Source organism: Budorcas taxicolor, chromosome 8, assembly GCF_023091745.1.
Source record: "Budorcas taxicolor isolate Tak-1 chromosome 8, Takin1.1, whole genome shotgun sequence".
NCBI classification, from domain to species: domain Eukaryota; kingdom Metazoa; phylum Chordata; class Mammalia; order Artiodactyla; family Bovidae; genus Budorcas; species Budorcas taxicolor.
The window spans coordinates 87597915-87617503 of NC_068917.1; the positions used below are offsets into that span (position 1 = coordinate 87597915).

Consider the following 19589-nt stretch of genomic DNA (forward strand, 5'->3'; position numbering starts at 1 on the left):
GGCTGGTGCACTGGGATGACCCAGAGGGATGGTATGGGGAGGAAGGTGGGAGGGGGGTTCAGGATGGGGATCACGTGTATACCCATGGCAGATTCATGTTGATGTATGGCAAAACCAATACAATATTGTAAAGTAATTAGCCTCCAATTAAAATAAATAAATCTATTAAAAAATAAATTTGTTAGAGTGTGTTTTATTGCCCAGAAATGTGATTTCTCTGGGTGAATGTTCTGTGTGAACTTGAGAAGAATGTTTATTCTGCTTTTGTTGGATGATGTATTCCATAAATGTCAGTTAGATCAAGTTTGTTGTTGGTGGTGTTCTGTTCAATTATGTCCTTACTTGGTTTTGGACTGTTGGATATATCAACTATTGTTAGAGGATATGAAAATCTCTAATATAATAATGAATTTGTCTATTTCTCCTTCAGCTTATCGGTTTTTGCCTTTGGTATTTTGATGCTCTGTTATTAGGCATAGACACATTCAGGATTGGTATATCTTCCTGGAAACTGAACCCATTTATCATTATGTAATTCCCTTCTTTATCCTGATGGTTTTTCTTCCTCTGAAGTTTATTTTGTCTGAAATTAACTTAGCTACTCTGGCTTTCTTTTTCACTAGTGTGAGAAACAATATATATTTCTTCATCCTTTTGCATTTTCCCTTTCATCTAACATTTTTTACTTATTTCCTAATAGACTTTTAATTTTTAGAGCGGTTTTAGATTCAAACTGAGCAGAAAGCACAGAGAGTTCCCATACTGCCCCCCACACACATTGTCCCTTTACTTATAATCTCTCTTAATATTTAAAGTGAGTTTCTGATAGAAACTATATGCTTTATTCCCCCCACTCTTATTGTCTCTTTTGGTTTGTATATTCAGACTATTGACCTTTAAAGTGATTATTGAAAATGTTGGATTAATATCTATTTGTTTCCTTTTTCTATTTGTTGTCCTTGCTATTGGTTTTTGTCTTCCAGTCTTTTTCTACCTTCTCTGATTTTAACTGAGCATTTTATATGATTTTGTTTTTTCTCTTCTCTTAGTATATACTTCTTTTTAAACTTTTTTTTAGTGATTGCTCTTGAGTTTGCAATATATATATTTATGGCTAAGCCAAGTCCACTTTCAAATACACTCTACCACTTACGGATAGCGCAAGTTCCTTACAACAGTGTCCCCTATTCCTCCCTCTCATCTCCTATGATGTGGCCATCGTTCATTTCTCTTATCCACAAATTCACTGTTGCTGTTATTATTGTGAACAAATAAGACTGGGCATGCAGGCTTGAGTAATTGTGGTACATAGTCTTAGTTGCTCTGAGGCATGTGGAGTCTTCCCAGACCAGGGATCAGACCAGTGTTCAGACTGGCACTTCCTATTGTTCCTTTCTTATGATTTCCACCTCTGAGCTTACATGGCCATCTGTTCTTACATGTTGTCCATTTATTCCATTAAAACCCTTAACATAGTAATCATGTGCTGTGCTTAGTCGCTTCAGTCGTGTCCAGCTCTTTGTGACCCCATGGACTGTAGCCTGCCAGGCTCCTCTGTTCCTGGGGATTCTCCAGGCAAGAATACTGGAGTGGGTTGCCAGGCTCTCCTCCTGGGGATCTTCCTGACCCAGGGATTGAACACAGGTCTTCCATATTGCAGGCAGATTCTTTACCACCTAAACCACCAGGGAAGCCCATATAGTAATCATAAGTGAAAGTGAAGTTGCTCAGTCGTGTCTGACTCTTTGCGACCCCATGGACTGTAGCCTACCAGGCTCCTCCATCTGTGAGATTCTCCAGGCAAGAGTACTGGAGTGGGTTGCCATTTCCTTCTCCAGGAGATCTTCCCAACCCAGGGATTGAACCTGGGTTTCCTGCATTGCAGGCAGACACTTTACCATCTGAGCCACCAGTAATCATAGTTATTTTAATTCCTTATCTGATAATTCGAACATCCCTGCTTTCTATCTCTCTCATATCTCATGCTTTCTCTGTTTCTTCAGACTGTTTTTTTTTTTTTGCCTTTAATATGCTTATTTTTTTGTTCAAAAAAATTTTTAAAGACAAGAAAGCTGTCCCCTGTCCAGTGATGCTCACTTGTAACCGCTGTTCCCAGTAGGCTCCCTCCTGTCTCTCTTGTTTGTGGATGTTGGGATGACTCAGTGCGCTGCTTCCTGTATTGGGGCATAAGCGTGTCACTGTCAGTAACAAACCTTTGGATGCATAATGATCTGATAGGTGGAAAGTGAACAGCTCCCCTCTTGTTGGGTACTTTAGTTTTTGAGTTTTTTTTGTCTCTCCTGACCTAAGGAAGCTGAAAAGTAGGTTTTCTTGCAGTAGTTTATGGACACTGAGGCTGAGAGAGGCCCAGAGGGGCAGTCCCCCCAGCCACCCTCCTCCATCCTGCTCACCCTGATGCTGCTGCATGCCTGGGTCGGACTAGGACTCTTGGCATCCCAGTGTCGTGGCTTTCCACATACCAGCTGTGCTGTTAGTTCTGTAGGTCAGTGTCCCAGGGTAGCTCCAGGCCCCGAGTCTCCCAGGACAGATGCAGTCCCTTTGCTGCTGTACTGCCTTTCAGCCAGAGTATGTGCAGACCCCATGCTGGTGGGAAAGGAGTGATTGCTGCCCCAGACATCGCTGAGGCCTGGTCAAGGACATCCCTGGAAGGCCTCAGAGGCCAGTGGCACCTCTCACTACCCTGACACTGGGCTGTGCAGGAGGGCCTCAGCTGGGCTCAGCTGCCCAGAGCAAGGGGATACTTTCTGACTTTTTGTCTGGGGTAGGGGTGGGGCTTGCAAACTGCCCACTGGACCACAGGTGTGTGCAGGGCCCATGATGTTGGTCCACACAGGGTTTTCAAAAACAGTTCCATTAGCTACAACATACTAAAATCATGAGTTCCCTGGTGACTCAGACGGTGAAGCATCTGCCTGTAATGCGGGAGACCTGGGTTTGATCCTTGGGTCAGGAAGATCCCCTGGAGAAGGAAATGGCAACCCACTCCAGTACTCTTGCCTGGAAAATTCCATGGATGGAGGAGCCTAGTAGGCTACAGTCCATGGGATCGCAAAGAGTCAAACACGACTGAGTACCTTCACTGGTTCACTGGTCACATAAAGATGCGCATTCCTAGGTTTTCTTGAACAGTTGGGAGATCTGCGAGAGCTCAGTGCACATCCAAGGTGCCCCCATGGGCCTGCTCAGCCTTGGGCTGTGGTGTCCTCATCTCCGTTGCTCGCTGAGCTGAGCTGCACTTGCCCGCTTTGCCCTGTGGCCCATGTGCAGTGTCCACTGTGCACAGTGAGGGCCCACTTGGCGGGCTGTTCTGGATGACCCTCAGATCCCCGCCATGCAGACATGTGGTGGGTGTCTGAGGGCCTGCCGCGTGGAGACCTGTGAGCGCCAGGCTTCTGTTGTGTCCTTAGAGCTGTGTCAGGGAAGGCTGTCCCTGTGCACTGGGCAGCCTGCTTCCCGCCGTGTCCCAGAACAATGCTAAATGAGATTTGTTAAAGGAATTAAAGCAGGGTGGGCAGGCCGGCTGACCATACTTGGCCTTAATGTCCTTGTCTCACAAATGAGAGGCTGGACGGGGTAGGTTTTTGCTGAGAGTACGTTCATTTTTGATGCTACAAGAGCCTTTAATTCCTATCTGCTTCAAGCAGCTCTCAGAAAGTTCTGAGCACATACCATAAGCACACGCCAGCACTTGTTTGTGACCCACATTCTATGCAGATTTATTTTCAAGAGTCAGAAGAGTATTTCTTTAAAAGTTTGTTTGTATATACTTAAGAAATTCAAATAGCTCTGATGTGAATCAAATCAGTTTATTGGGATTACAGTTGTTTTTTATAATGTTTAAACGGAGATAGCAATATGTACACACAGGAAATGGCGAAGGCGATGGCACCCCACTCCAGTACTCTTGCCTGGAGAATCCCGTGGACAGAGGAGCCTGGTGGGCTGCCGCCTATGGGGTCGCACAGAGTCGGACACGACTGAAACGACTTAGCAGCAGTAGTGCAGCACACACAGGAAAAAACTTGTCTTCAGTGACAAGTCTGTCCCCTCCCTACTGACCACCAGGCTTCTCCAAAGCTAGCCACTGGGGTTCAGTTTCTGAGTCTTTCCAGAACATTCTGATTACAGAGGAGCATGTGTTTGCATTTCCTTCAGTTCAGTTCAGTTCAGTCGCTCAGTCGTGTCCGACTCTTTGCGACCCCATGAACTGCAGCACGCCAGGCCTCCTTGTCCATCCCCAACTCCCGGCGTTTACCCAAACTCATGTACATTGAGTTGGTGATGCCATCCAGCCATCTCATCCTCTGTCCTCCCCTTCTCCTCCTGCCCTCAATCTTTCCCAGCATCAGGGTCTTTTCAAATGAGTCAGTTCTTCGCATCAGGTGGACAAAGTACTGGAGTTTGAGCTTCAACATCAGTCTTTCCAATAAACACCCAGGACTGATCTCCTTTAGGATGGACTGGTTGGATTTCCTTGCAGTCCGGGGGGACTCTCAAGAGTCTTCTCCAACACCACAGTTCAAAAGCATCAATTCCTCTGTGCTCAGCTTTCTTTATATTCCAACTCTCACATCCATATGTGGCTACTGGAAAAACCATAGCCTTGGCTAGACGGACCTTTGTTGGCAAAGTAACGTCTCTGCTTTTTAATATGCTGTCCAGGTTGGTCATAACTTTCCTTCCAAGGAGTGAGCGTCTTTTAATTTCCTTCAGTGCCCTCCAAAATGAGTGTGTGCCCTGCCCCCTCCTGAAACTTGTGCTCTTTGCTGCACAGTATATCCTGGAGATTGCTCAGATAGCAAGTGTAGAGTTTGTATTTCTTGGTGCTCCAGACATTTGCCTAAGTCTCCCCTGGATGGGGACCTGGCTGCTGCTGCAGTCAGTGCCCTGTGCACACCTTCGCTAGTGTACCTGTGCATTCTTGGAAGAGGGTTGCAGACAGGATGCACACATTCTCAGTATCGGCAGCTCTCACCTAGAGGCTTTGCCAGTGTGTGTTTTCGCGGAGACATAGAATGCTTGTCTGCCTGCCACCACACCAAGTACTGTCCAGCGCCTTAGGGCTGTGCCGGCTAATAGGTGGGAAGCCTTGCGGTTTTAGTTTGCATGTCTTACTACAAGTGCTGTTGCATTCCTTTCCATACGTTGAGAAACCACTTTGTCCTTTTCTGTCAGTTGTTTACTTAAAGCCATGATTTGAGTCACTGGTCAGGCAGTTTCACTATTTTTTTTTTCCCTGCAAAAAGTCTTCCTACTGTTTCCACCATTCTTGACATGTGGTCCAGACCTAAACTGAGGTCTCCCCGAGGCACATAGCACTCCGTGGAAAGCTGCCATTGATTTGGGTACTTGGTGTTTTTTTACTCCTGGTGCTGCTGTTCATTGTTGGAGTTATTTGGATTTTTGTGTCCCTGAGGCCAGAAGCAGGGCACCCGTTCAGGGCCGTGGGGAGGTGTTCCCCTCAGCTGCATCTCTGTGGGGTGTGGAAAGGGCCAGGTTTCCCTCGGGGCCCATGACCCAGCCCTGCTGTGGCCTTGGTTAATTAATTAGTGTCAGGAGCCTCTGTGTCCTGCTTCTTTCCAACAAATACTTACCTACGCAAAACCTGCAGATGTGGTTTTGTACTTTTATGTGCTTTAGGGGTAAGATTTTAAGAAGGCAGCCCTTAGGAGGATTGTTTTAGCTAACTCTGCATGAGCATCATGGGACCTTAAGTGCCGACCTCCCTCTGGTCCCCTCCTGTTCTTGTTTGCTCACGGTTGAGGGGTATCTGCTCAGTGCTGTTCTGTACTGGAGTCTCTGGGCTGACTGGAAGTCAAGGACTTCCCTGCTTCCTCTGGGACGGGGCTGCCTGTAAGTTTCTAGGTCGTGGAATTTTAGCACTGTTGGGACTTTGGAGATGCACTGGGCAAAGCAGTTTGCTTAGTGCTGAGTAACAGGGTTCATGGAGGATAAGTGACTTCTGTCTCACGTGGAGGGGGTCTGCTCCATCTGTGGTTTCCTCCAGTCAGTTGCTCTAGGGGTTTTCCTTTAGCAAATATAGTCAAGAAATGAGGTTGAGCAGTGAATTCCTAGGTAAAGCTGGCACCTGGGCAGAGTCCATGGCCGAGGGCCAAGGATGCTGACCAGGAGTGAGCCTGGGACTCATGCTGTGCATGTGGCCTGCTTTTCTGCAAGAGGTTATAGCCCCAGTGAAGGAAGTTATAGCCCCCATGGCTCACAGAAACCCCAGGTGAGAGCTGAAAAGAGCATAGGCTTGGCCCCACCTGGCTTCCTAAAATAGGCCCTGCTCTCGCAGCTCCTAGGCCCCAGCTTGTCTTTAGAAATGGGCCTGATCCAGTAAGTTAGGTGGGGCTTGGGGTCCAGATCATCAAAGCCTTCCCAAAAGTTGTCTAGACATATTGCCAAGACAATATATTTGCCAGGACATATTGTTAAGTGGAAAACCCAGGGCAATAACTGGGTCAGCCCTGGACACTGAGGCTGTAGGTCAGACATTGTGGGGGCAACAGAGTGACCCCCCCCCTCCACCCCATCCCACAGAGTCCCTTCTTTTTGACCAGGTAGTAGGCCTGTCCCACCCAAGAGACTCCAGTCTGTGTGTCCATGGGGGCACAGCTTGACCCATGGGGGCACAGCTTGACTCAAGCCTGTGATCTATGCCAGCACTCCCCATGGGGCACTTGTGTCAGAGATGCAGCTCAGGTGTGGTCGTGCAGAAACACCAGGCAGTCCAGAACGCAGTGTACATAGGAGACCACTGGCCTGGAGCCTGCAAAAGGCAACAGCACCAAAGAAAAATAGCACCCCTACCCCCATTTAGGACTTCCCTAGTAACTCAGCTGGTTATCCAGAATCCGCCTGCAACGCTGGAGACCTGGGTTTGATCCCTGGCTTGGAAAGATCCCCTGGAAGAGGGCATGGCAACCCACTATAGTATTCTTGTCTGGAGAATCCCCATGGACAGAGAGGAGCCTAACAGGCTACAGTCCATGGGGTCACAAAGTCGGACACAACTGAGCACCTAAGCACACACAGCAACGCCCCCATTTCAGGAGCCAGAGGCTGGGCAGCTGGTGCCATGTGTGATCTGGGGTCAAATACAAACAGCTGTGAGGAATGTTGTTGAGACAACTGGGAAAATATGGATATGTAGACACGTGCTTTAGGATATGTCTTATGGTGTTAACTTTGATGTTGTGGTTATGGTGGAGACAGCTCAGTTCTTAGGAGACTGCAGGGTGATGAATTAGGGGGCCAGTCCTCACGTCTGTAACAGATTTTCAAATGTTTCAGGAAAAAAAAAAAGAAACTACAGAGATATAAAGCAAATGAGGGGAATTGTTAACCATTGGAGAACCTGAGTGAAGGGAACACAGGTATCCATTGCAATTTTTCTGTAGGGTTTAAAATTTCCAAATGGGAAGCGGGTTGGGAGAGCCCTCCCAGGTGATGGTGGCATGGCGTGGACAGCACACTGTCGCCTGTATGCCTCTGCCTGTCTCTCACCTTCGCCGGGGAGGGTCCTGTCCGTCCCAGAGTGGCACCTGTATGTAGACTCCCCAAGGCTGCACCTGCCTCACTTGGGACCCTTCCCAGGCCCTTTTGCTTGCTCCTCCAACCCTGCTCCTCTGTCCTGTGAATCCTCTCACTGCCCCTCGCACTGCCTTTGCGCCTATACCGGATGAAGGAGACTAGGGGCATGAGTCACTTGCCTCATGGTGGCTGGCAGAAGAGGTATGTGAACATGGAGGACCTTGACCTGCGCCTCCACCCGTTAGAGTGAGCGACATCAGTTTATAAGGTCACAACCCACCTTGTTTAAACCTTTGAATGGGAGAGAGGAGTTTCTTCCCCTACAATGGTGCTTCCTCCAGATGGCTGTGGGTGGTGCTCTTGGGTTGGCTTGGAGAATGAGGGAGACTCCTGTCCAGCATGTCTGCCTATGGCTTCTATTCCCCCACCCCATGGCGTTGTCCCCCATGGCTTCCATTCCCCCATATCTTTCATCCCCTTGGAAGCTTATATTCCCCTGGGTGCCCCATCTTGCTTGAGGGAAGTGTGGAAAAGCACTAACAAAGACATTACAGCCAGGAAGGAAAAGCTGTGAGCATGACGGGGTGGGTCTCAGCTGAGCAGAGGCCACTGGCCCCTTATTCTCTCCTTGGAGACAGGGAGGGCTGGGCTGGAGTCCATTCACCTCTGAGTCATGGAGGAGTGGACATGACATCTGGGAATAGGAGTAGATGTTGACATTCTTTCCATGCAGATTCTCTGTTTTGCGCTGGAGTTTTTGCTCTTTCTCAGCCACTTGCTGACAGAAGGGAGAGCTTGTGTCATGATCCATCAGCTCATCAGGAGAAAATGATGACAGTGATGATGAAGGTGATGGTGGTGATGATAGTGGTGATGGTGTTGATCTTGATGGTGATGACTGTAGTGACCATGATGGTGATGGTGATGGTGGAGTTGATACTGATGATGGTGTTGACCATGATGGTGATGATTGTAGTGATGATGATGGTGGTTATGACTGTGAAGGTGGTGCTGACTTCAGCAAGCAGTAAACTCTCTTTGCAGGCCCTTGCATTGTGCCAGGTATGGCGCTGGGCATTGTACATACAATCCTTTCTGAGCTTACCTGCCTCCCCAGCAGGGGCTAGGAGAACAATTGTCCTTCACGTTCTGGAACCTCTTTTCATTTCTTCTGAGTATTCAGTCCCTCCCTACAGCCTTAGTTATCTGTGGCTATATAATAGCCACCCCCAAATGTAGTGGCTTCTGACAATACCTGCCTAGGTTTTTTCTACGAGTCTACATCTGGGCTCAGCAGACAGACCTGCCCCCACCAAGGCTCTGTCATTGCTCTGTAACTGGGTCCCCACAAGGTCCAGATGGAAGCCACACGGTCTGTGTGACCCTTGTTGTTGTTCAGTCTCTAAGTGATATCCAGCACTTTGCGCCCCCGTGGACCGCAGCATGCCAGGCCTCCCTGTCCCTGACTATCTCCTGGAGTTTGCCCAAGTTCACGTCCATTGAATCGGTGATACTGTCTAACCATCTCATCCTCTGCCATCCTCTTCTCCTCCTGCCTTCAATCTTTCCCAGTCAGGGTCTTTTCCAGTGAGTCGGCTCTTCACATCAGGTGGCCGAGATATTGGAGCTTCAGCATCAGTCCTTCCAATGAATATTCAGGGTTGATTTCCTTTAGGATGGACTGGTTTGATCTCCTTGCAGTCCAAGGGACTCTCAAGAGTCTTCTCCAGCACCACAGTTTGAAAGCATCAATTCTTTGGTGTGCAGCCTTCTTTATGGTCCAACTCTCACATCCATACATGACTACTGGAAAAACCATAGCTTTGACTCTACGGACCTTTGTCAGCAAAGTGATGTTTCTGAGGTTCAATATGCTGTCTAGGTTTGTCAGAGCATTCCTTCCAAGGAGCAAGTGAGCATTTTTTAAATTTCATGGCTGCAGTCACCATCCACAGTGATTTTTGAGCCCAAGAATGAAAAAATCTGTCATTGCTTCCACTTTTCCCCCTCTATTTGCCATGAAGTGATGGGACCAGATGCCATGATCTTAGTTTTTTGATTGCTGAGTTTTAAGCTAGCTTTTTCACTCTCCTCTTTCACCCTCATCAAGAGGCCCTTTAGTTCCTCTTTGCTTTCTGCCATTAGAGTGGTATCATCTGCATGTGTGACCCTTGGGGGTTCTGATAAACCGAGTCCTCAGGCTGACTCCCTTCCAGAGTTGGGAGTGAGACCCTCTGTGGCGCAGTGTCACCTTCCGCTGCCCCCCAGGCCATGGCTGGCACTCTGTCATCCCAGGCACCCAGGCAACCCACTGGCAGGCTCTTCTAGCTGGGCCAGGTCTGGTTGTTTCCTCTTTCCTGTTCCTCTTTATGAACTTGTCCTTTGAGGACTCAGCTGCACCAGGGGTCAAATCCTTATTGCTCCCCCACCTCCTTCTGTGAAAGAGTGTTTGCTACCCGCTTCTGCACAGCAGGCCTTGGCTGACTGGGAGCTGTAAGGGCTTCTGAGGTGCATACGAGGTGTGGGGTGCAGATAGACCTGGCTGACCTCACCTGCTTTTGCGCCACTTCTGTGTGGTCCGGGCAAATGTGGGCCTCTCTGGGCCTCAGTTTTCCCCTTGCACAGCATACCTGAGGGTCTTAGGGTGAAACCACAAAACCTGTGGACAGCTGCTGCCTGGGAGCATCTTGGGAGCACCAGACACACTGTCTTGAGCCCCTGTATGGTTCTGAAGGTGTCAAATCCCTTCTCCCACTGTGATTTCTCCCCTGTCGTGTGGAGGGTGTGTGGCTCCTGGACTAGTGGCTGGGCACTCAATGAGTGGTTGCTCACGTGATTAGGGTCTAAAGGACCACCTTAAGTTTGATGATATGTAGCTGGTGGCCATCTTGAAGCAGACTTGTAACTGAGTTGTGGTCCCTATGCCTTTGTCATGTGGAAATGGGCCAGTGACCCGTTTCTGGGCATCTTCTGGAGACTGCAGGCAGGAATGTGGGAGAATGCAGGAGGAAGGGGACGGCCCTGAAGTTGGGGGGGGCTTGATATAGGATAAAGTCATCATGAGGGGAATCGCTGAGCACCCCCAGGCCTTCTGGGGCTCCCTGGCCCCCCCAGGCTTCCATGCAGTATCCGCCCGCCCTGCCTCTCCTTGTTGTCTGCAGCGTGGACTCGTCCTTCCGCCAGGCTCCCAAGGGCTCTGAGATGGGTGTCCTAGCCTTGTGGCAGGGTAGACAGCTCAGGAACCCTTCTCAGCGGGATACCAGGACCTGAGAAAGGTGGAGGAGGTGAGCTAGGAAGGGACACTGTTCTGATCTTCTGAATAAAACTAGACTTTCGCTACTTGTTATGAAAAGAAATACACACTCATTTCAGTGATTTAGGCAAGTACAGAAAAGTGTAAAGAGGAAACAGGCATGCCACTGCCTGGCACCAGTGTGGAGCCCTCTTGTGTTACTGTGTGCCAGGGCTGTAGTTTTAATGTCTGTCTGCGCGTTGTAAACACGTAAACTCAAAAATGTGTAAAACCTGAGTTTTGATGACTGTGTGATATCCTGCTGTGTGAGCATAGCGTGACCTGGATCTCTGACCTTGTGGCTTGAAAAGTTTACTGTTCTTAATTTTTCGCTACTGTGAATAATCAAGGGGTGGACCATCTTGCATGTCAATCTTCTGTGCATTTCTACTTTCTGCCTTATACTAGGTTTGAGATTGTGGAATTACTGGCCCAAAGGATGGAAAACTTTTTTAAACCTGGGCACACACGACTGTATCTGGGGAGGCTTCTTCCCATGTTAGTGTCTCCATGGGCAGGATGAGTCCAAGTGGCCCCATGTGCCATGACCATTATTGACACATCAGCTGTGCCACCTCTGACCTTGGTGCTTCACCGTGCGGGGGCTCCACCTTCCCTCCGGACTTAAAAGGGGCCACCTCCTTTTTTTGAGGCTCCTCCTCTAACTTAAAAAAATCAAAACAGTGTTACAGAAGTTGTGATTTACGGTAAATCAACATCCTTGACAACACAATAGGAAAAAACCACAATGCAGTCTAATTTTGGATTCATGAGAAAATTCCAACCTTGATTCTCTAAGACTGAGCAGAGGAGAGTGGTGGGGTGCCCAGGCCGGGCCAGGAGCCTGTGCCCTGGGGAGCTCCTCTGGCAGGGCCATTACCACGAGGTCATACCCTGCATGCTTGGGGGTAGGATTCTAGAACATGTTACTGGAAGTCATCCTACTGGCCGGCAGAGCTGGGCTTCCTGTGGGATGGCCATAGAAGAGCTGTTCCTTTCTTGATCCCCCTTGGCCCTTGGTCTCCCAACCGGAGCATCTCCAAGGCGTAGTTTTGGATTTTGCACAAAGAACAGGGAACCCAGGCTTTCTTGGAAGCAGGACTTCCTGGAGGGTTGATGGCCACTTTGGCATTTCTGATCTGATTTTGCCACCTTTGCAAGTGTCTGAAATCTGCAGAATCAAACTTCTCATTTCTCTTTTTATTGGTCAACTTTGGTATCTTATCTCCCACTCACCTCTGTCTTTGAAAATTCTGTTGTCTTTCTACTTACTGAACTCTGGGGACCAAATGAACTTAACATTTGTTTGGGGTAGACTTTCTGTCATGCTGAGGTCCCTGGGAGCTCAGATCAAACCAGTCCCCAGCCTCACCAGGTCATGAGCCCCTGAAAATGCAGTAGAAACATCACTCATTCATTTCAGCCTTCTCCTAGGGACCTGGGGTCCTGGGTGCTGATGGCCTGGATTCTCTCCAAAGTAGGGAACCTGGGGTCAGCAGGGTCCATGTTGATGTCTTAGGTGGTCCTGGCAGTCTGTGCTTTTGCCTGCTGCCTACCACCTGGGTGGACCACAGCTTTCCACTCTGGGCACTGGGACTGGGCAGGCTGGATTTGGCCCTCACAACTTCCTGTCCTTTAAGAAGGCATATGGCCTGTGGGGTGCTTGGGGGACCACTAAAAGGACTGCTGCTGCTGCTGCTAAGTCGCTTCAGTCGTGTCTGACTCTGTGCGACCTCATAGATGGCAGCCCACCAGGCTCTGCCGTCCCTGGGATTCTCCAGGCAAGAACACTGGAGTGGGTTGCCATTTCCTTCTTCAGTGCATGAAAGTGAAAAGTGAAAGTGAAGTCGCGCAGTTATGTCCAACTCTTCGCAACCCCATGAACTGCAGCCTACCAGGCTCCTCCGTCCATGGGATTTTCCAGGCAAGAGTACTAGAGTGGGGTGCCATTGCCTTCTCCATTAAAAAGGACAAATGCTGCAATTATCTGGCTGCCTGTGTCTTTCTGCCAAGGTGTCAGAGCTGTTGAAATTGTCGTTCTGTTTTTGAACGGATATCCTGGATGACGTTTGTCCCCATCTAGCCTCTGAGGTCTATGTACGGTTCCCCTGCCTTGGTCCCACAGCACCTCTCCCAGCTTCTGGTCTTTTCCCTTCTGCCCTGAGCTACTTGCCTTCACTTTTCCTCTCTCTTGGCCTCTCCCCTGCCTTACCCTCATGCTCTCCTCAGTGTGCTTCCCTGGCCAGGTCCGCCTGAGGCCTGGCTGACCCTCCCAGGCTGCACTTGGGACTGCCTTGAGTGGTTGTGATGATCCTGGGGACACAGATGCAGCTGGGCCTGGCCGTGTCCAGGGCCCAGCTTGTAGCTGATGCCCCTCATCCTCCTTTTTCTCTTGGACCATTAGCAGGTAACTTTGAACCCTTGCTTGGGCCTGGAGTGTGTGGCAAGCTCCAGTGCCTGCTTCCCAGGAGGGCAATACCCACCTTCCACTGAGAAGCCCCTGAGTCTGGGGCTGGGTGCTGCAAGGACCCTGCACACCTGCCTCTTTGGCTCACTGTGTCTGCAGAGAGCCTTTGCTGTAGTTCCACAAGGGGTAGGAACAGGTGAGGACCTTGGGCACCTTGCCCGTGGATGCAGGAGGACTAGCAGGCTGGGCCTGCTGAGCCCCCAGTGTCCATCCAGAGAAGTCCTTGGGTGCCCAGCTCTTGTTGTGAACCAGCAGGGGTCTCCAATGGGGAGAGTATCTTCCAAATTCAGTACAGTCTGGCTGCTTCGGTTCAGGTGGCCCTTAACAGGGTTCCTGTAGAGGGCATGCGTGTGCAGGCACATGGAATTTTCTTCAAACATGCTTCTTGGTGGCTCAGCAGTAAAGAATCCACCTGCAGTGCTCAGAGCTGCAGGAGGTTCAGGTTCGATCCCTGGGTTGGGAAGCTTCCCTGGAGGAGGAAATGGCAACCCACTCCAGTATTCTTGCCTGGAGAATTTCATGGACAGAGGAGCCTGGCAGGCTACAGTCCATAGGGTGACGAAGAGTCAGACAAAACCGAAGTGACTTAACGTCCATGCTGGATGCTCTTTAAGTATTGATACTTGCCCACTGTACTTAAGTACAGCAAGGCAGGGGATTGGTATGTATTAATATGAAAAGTGTGCTTCTTTTTTGTCTTTAAATAATGACTCATCACACTAGCAGCCACTTAATGTGAATATGTCTGCATTTCTCTTCTCACCATGGATGGCATTGATCACGCACACTAAATGATCACCTAGGTGATTGATCCAGGTGCATGTTGGGGTGACAGTCTCCATCAGAACAGCAGTGTCTTTGCTTCTGGCTTTGGGGCGAGAAAAATGCTTCTGATGTTTCTGTTGTTCTGATTTTTTTATAATATCTCAAATAATTTCTTAGGAGCACTCAGAAAGGCTTAACGTTGAGATAATAAAATAAACGAGCTGTTTTCAGTAAACAACCCTGACAGAGCAGATGTGGTCTAGTGCTCTGCACACAGGATCTTGAACTGGGCAGTGGGTCCCTGGACCCTTAAGAGGGAATTGGGGCGGTTCCCCCCCTGCACACAGTACAGCCAATGGGCTGGATCTGGGGACTTCATTTCCACATGCCAGGTGGCCTTGTTAGGGTCATGGACACAGACAGGGCTGTGATACATCACTCTGAGGGGGGTTGCTGCTGGTATTTCCCATTAGGAGCGGGCAGGCTTGCCTGAGGTCACCTCACTGGGAGGCCCAAGCCCTGGGTGGCTCTCCTGGGTGAGGGGCAGCCCTCAGGTGTGCCCAGGAGAATGGGGCCCACCTTCCTTATCTCTCACTTTCCCTTTCAGTCCTGGGGCCTTTCCTGCATAGCACAGCAAACAGCCAGACCCATCCTGGCCCATATGAGACCTGTGCCCCCCAGATGGTGGTGTTCTAAAGAGGGAGTTCCCAGGGGTGGGGTGGGAGTATCCACATGCACAGTGCACATGGCTGTGACCTCTGGGTCTCAGTTTCCCCATCTGTCACAACCCCTGCTGTGGGCCTTCCAGAGTGTGATGAGGCTTCAGGGATGTGTGGGACCAGCAGGTGGTGTTTGGGGGAGCCATTCCGAGGAAGTAGGCCTGAGAAATGCCAACTGGGGGGTTTGTATTTTAAGGTGCTTTGGTTTCCTTGCCTTTGATTGACTTGAAACTCAACTCTTATGAGGCCTTTGGGTGGGAGTGGTCCCCCCTGTGCCCTTAGAGCCTATGTTGGAGAAGCCCCTTGGGCCTTCAATGGTATACCTTACTCCTGACCTGTTGAATGGGCCCTGTGTCATCTGACCTGAGACCTTCTACCTGCCTGCAGGGTCAGTGCTGGCACACAGAGGCCTTGCAGCAGAACCATTGCAGCCTTTCTCATTTGTCCCTGGGTCCCGGGGCAGGCAGGGGTTCACAGTGGGCTGTGAGTATGCATGACCTCTGCTGGGACAGAGGCAGACCCTTCAGGGGAGGTTGCCACCCTCAGCGTTTGTGAGCTCCAGGAGCTGCCAGTGAGAAGTAGCCTAGAGCCACTGCCCGGTGTGGACATGCAGTATGCACTGTTCCTCTAAACTAATAACACAGCCAGCTATTTTACCAGCAAAATGGGTTTATTCAGGCACAACAAAGAGTTACGGTTTGAGACATGCAGTCTCTGGTGAGCACAGGCAAGTCCAGGGAACAAAGGAGAGGACCATCCTTTTACAGAGGAGAAGGGGGGAGTTGGGAGGAGCTGCTGGTAATAGAGTCCATTGGAGGAAACTGGGAATTGGAAGTGCAGTGGCGCGACCGGTAGGTCTCTGTCTTTCTACGTTTACCTATGCTGGGTGTGGTCATCTGAATGGAATCTCAGTATGTTTCTTTCTGTATCTGGCTTCCTTTGCTCAGCTCAGTGCTTTTCTGGTTCATCTTTGTTGTAGTGTGTATCAGCCCTTCTTTCCTTTTTAAGGCTGAATAGTACTTCGTTGTATGGCAGCATTGCAATTTGTTTATCCATTCATCAGTTAATGGACATTTGGGTTGCCTCCATCTTTTGGTTATTGTGACTACCGCTGCTGTGAATATTTGTGTACAAGGATTTGTCTAAGAAACTGTTCTTAGTTCTTTTGGGTCTATACTTTGGAGTGGAATTGCTGGGTTATCTGATACTTTTATGTTTAACTTTTTGAGGAACTGCCATACTGTTTTTACATAGAAATTGTACCATTTTACATTCCTACCTGTGATATGTAAACCATTGTAAAAGTCACTCAGTTGTGTCTGACTCTTTGTGACCCCGTGGACTGTAGCCTGCCATTCTCTTCTGTCCATGGACTTCTCCAGGCAAGAATACTAGAGTGGGTTGCTGTTCCCTTCTCCAGGGGATCTTGCCGACCCAGAGATCGAACCCAGGTCTCCTGCATTGCAGGCAGTTTCTTTACTATCTGAGCCACTAGGAAAGCCCTGTGATATGAGAGTGTTCTAATTTCTTTGCATCCTCACCAGTCCTGGCTCTTTTCCCATTTTCTTTTTTTCAACTATAGCCATCCTAGTGAATGTGCAGTTGTATCTCATGATTTTGATTTGCATTTCAGTGGCATCCAGATGACTAACGATGTAGAGCATCTCTTCATGAGCTTGTTGGCCATTTGTATTTCTTTGGAGAAATTTCTATTTGGGACCTTTGACCATTTTAAAATTGATTTTTCTTTTTTGTTGTTGAGTTGTGAAGTTCTTTATTCATTTCAGTGATAGACCCTTATTAGGATTATGATTTCAGATATTTTCTCCCATTCTGTACAGTGAAAAGCCTTTTCACTTTCTCCATGTCCTTTAATGCAGAAAAGTTCTAAATTTTAATGATGTCCAATTTATCTCTTTTTCCTTTTGTTGCCTGTACTTTTTTTTTTTTTTTTTACTTTTAGTTACTTTGTCTTTTATTCACAATGTTTGGGCATATTAATTTTACCTTTTTTTTTAATGCTATTTTTGAAGTAACAGAGGAGGTAAGAAAATATCTTTTACTCTTGAAAATATTTTTAGCATGGTCTTCTTTAGTCACCAAGTCATATCCGATTCTTTTGTGACCCCATGGACATAGCCTGCCAGGTTTCTCTGTCCATGAGATTTCCTAGGTGAGAATCCTGGAGTGGACTGCCATTTCCTTCTCGTTGTTGCTTGTACTTTTGATGTCCTGCTGGTGCTGCTGCTGCTGCTGCTGCTAAGTCGCTTCAGTTGTGTCTGACTCTGTGCGACCTCATAGACGGCAGCCCAGCAGGCTTCCCCATCCCTCAGATTCTCCAGGCAAGAACACTGGAGTGGGTTGCCATTTTCTTCTCCAATGCATGAAAGTGAAAAGTGAAAGGGAAGTCACTCAGTTGTGTCCAACTCTTCACGATCCTATGAACTGCAGCCTACCAGGCTCGTCCTATCCATGCCCAAATCCAAGGTCATGAACATTCACCCCTGTGTTTTCTTCTAAGAGTGTTATAGTTTTAGCTCTCATATTTAGATTGTAAACTCCAGTACTTTGGCCACCTCATGCAAAGAGTTGACTCGTTGGAAAAGACTCTGATGCTGGGAGGGATTGGGGGCAGGAGGAAAAGGGGACGACAGAGGATGAGATGGCTGGATGGCATCACCGACTCAACGGACGTGAGTTTGAGTGACCTCCGGGAGATGGTGATGGACAGGGAGGCCTGGTGTGCTGCCATTCATGGGGTCGCAAAGAGTTGGACATGACTGAGCGACTGAACTGGGCTGAACTGAATCCATTTTCAGTTAATTTTGTGTGTGGTGTGAGGTAATTCAGTTTTGCCCTTCTGATATCTAGTTGTCCTAGCACCATGGTACAGCTCCCTGGGGAAGGTGACTTACAGCAATCCTCTTCATGGTGTCCAGAGGGGCCCTGCCCATGGCTGCAGCCTGTCTATGGTGAAATGATGGGAATGCCTGGGCTCTGAGACACCCCACCTCCTGCCTCCTGCCTCAGCCTCTCTGGACTCTGTGGTGACAGGTGGTGATGGCTTTCTTGGAGGCAAGCCTAAAGTCTGGACAGTCCCCTCTGCCTCTCCTAGTCATACATGGTGAGGCCTTCCTTGGCCCTCCCTCTCCATTTTGAGCCCCCCATCCCATCCCTGTGAGTTACTATCGCCACACATACTCTGCCCCAACTACCCTCATACCACCTTCCCTTTCTCCTGATGTGTTGCCGAGCTTTGCAGGGGAAGCACTTAAGGAGTTGCTGACTGCTGGTGATAATCTGTTTCTCCTCCATTTCAGCTGTGTTGGAGTAGAAGAGGAGGAGGCCCCAGACATTGACATATACCACTGCCCAAACTGTGAGAAAACCCACGGGAAGTCCACCTGTAAGTACAGCACCATGCTGCTGCCCCTTGGATCTGACTATGGGGGTGAGGTCTCTGCTTGACTTTGATCCCAACCCCAACTGGACCCTACCTTGCTGGAGTCAACTGCCCTGTGTGGTTGCAGCCAGGGGCCTCTGGTGCCTAGGCTGTCTCATTTATTGCCCCTCATAGCCTTAGTGGGCCGGCTATGGCTCCTCCTGATCATCTCCTGCCTGCAGATGCAGCTAGGGCCACTCATGACCTTTGCAGAGAGCCCACCAGCCTCCAAAGGCCAGGACAGGGGTTGCAAACTCTAGCATTCCCAGTGACCAGGCAACGTGAGATGGGGACATAGACTGGGAGATGTCCAAGGGGCCATCCATCACAACTCTGCCCAGCTCTGCCCAGCTGGCCGCTTCTTATCTATGTAGCAGTTTAGAAATGTGCATTATTGGGGACCTGTTCTCCTTCCCATCTCTAGCACTCCTTGCTTGGAATCTCAGGTGATCCCCTTTCTCTATCTTTTTTTCAGCAATGAAAAGCATTTTATTTCCTGTCAGTTCTACATTATTAATAAGTAAGAGTACAGAGAGGACAACTGATAGTTTTTTTCTTTTTTTTAATTGAAGTGTATGGCCAAGGAATTTTGTATTTTTGAAAATTCAAAAGAATTCCTATTCTCACACTACTGTTTGTGCACCATAAGGAGTTTATCACCCTCCCCTTCCATGTGGCCCTTTGAGGGTGTGGAGCGGCCCAGGGGGTGCTCTCCAAGGCATGGGCTCATCCAGGGTGGCTCTAAAGGGCCCCACATCAAGGCTGGGAGGCAAGTAAGGCCAGGTCCACATGGGAGAAGAACCATGATCTGCCGGGGCTGGAGCCCTGGAGCCCTGGTGGGGTAACCCAGTGGATCCAGTGGGCATAGAGGTGTGGAGGGAGCCCACCCCCCACCCCCAGCGGTCCTATTCTGTAGGTTGAGGCCAGCCAAGGGAGCCCAACCTAGCCCCTTGGGAAGCTGGGTGAAGAGTGGTCTTGCCTCGCCTCGACCTTTCTTGGGCCTCTCTTTTTGCCTAGCCTGTGCTCCGTCATCACTGAGTGACCATAGGAGCTGTATTCGTTTTGGCTTTTGTGCCCTGCTTTCCAGCACATTGTGGGCATGTGGTAAATGCATGAGAACAAGACAAGAAGGCCTGGTGGCCGCTGAACTTCCCAGGCGTGAAGGTTCTCAAACTCCTAACTTACCCTCACAACCCTAGAAATTGGCAGCACTGTTGCTCACCATATGTCTGCCCTAAATTACCTGATCTTCCTGGTAATGGCTCCACAGCAGACACAGGAGGATGCCTGTGGCCCTGTGGCTTAGTCTACACTTCTAATACCTCATGAGCTTCCAGGAAGCCTTGG

At 49.2% G+C, this 19589-nt stretch overlaps 1 protein-coding gene across 3 annotated transcripts in view; it reads left to right on the forward strand.

Moving 5' to 3' along the window:
• Positions 1-19589, forward strand: part of PHF2 (PHD finger protein 2) — a 90497-nt gene that overhangs the window by 34680 nt on the left and 36228 nt on the right. For all 3 annotated transcript variants that reach the window (XR_008199810.1, XM_052644692.1, XM_052644693.1), the window contains exon 2: positions 18121-18206. Coding sequence is in view for 2 of the 3 variants with exons in the window: in XM_052644692.1 (XP_052500652.1) it covers positions 18121-18206 (86 nt within the window). In the remaining variant the exon portion in view is untranslated. The remainder of the gene's footprint in view (positions 1-18120; positions 18207-19589) is intronic.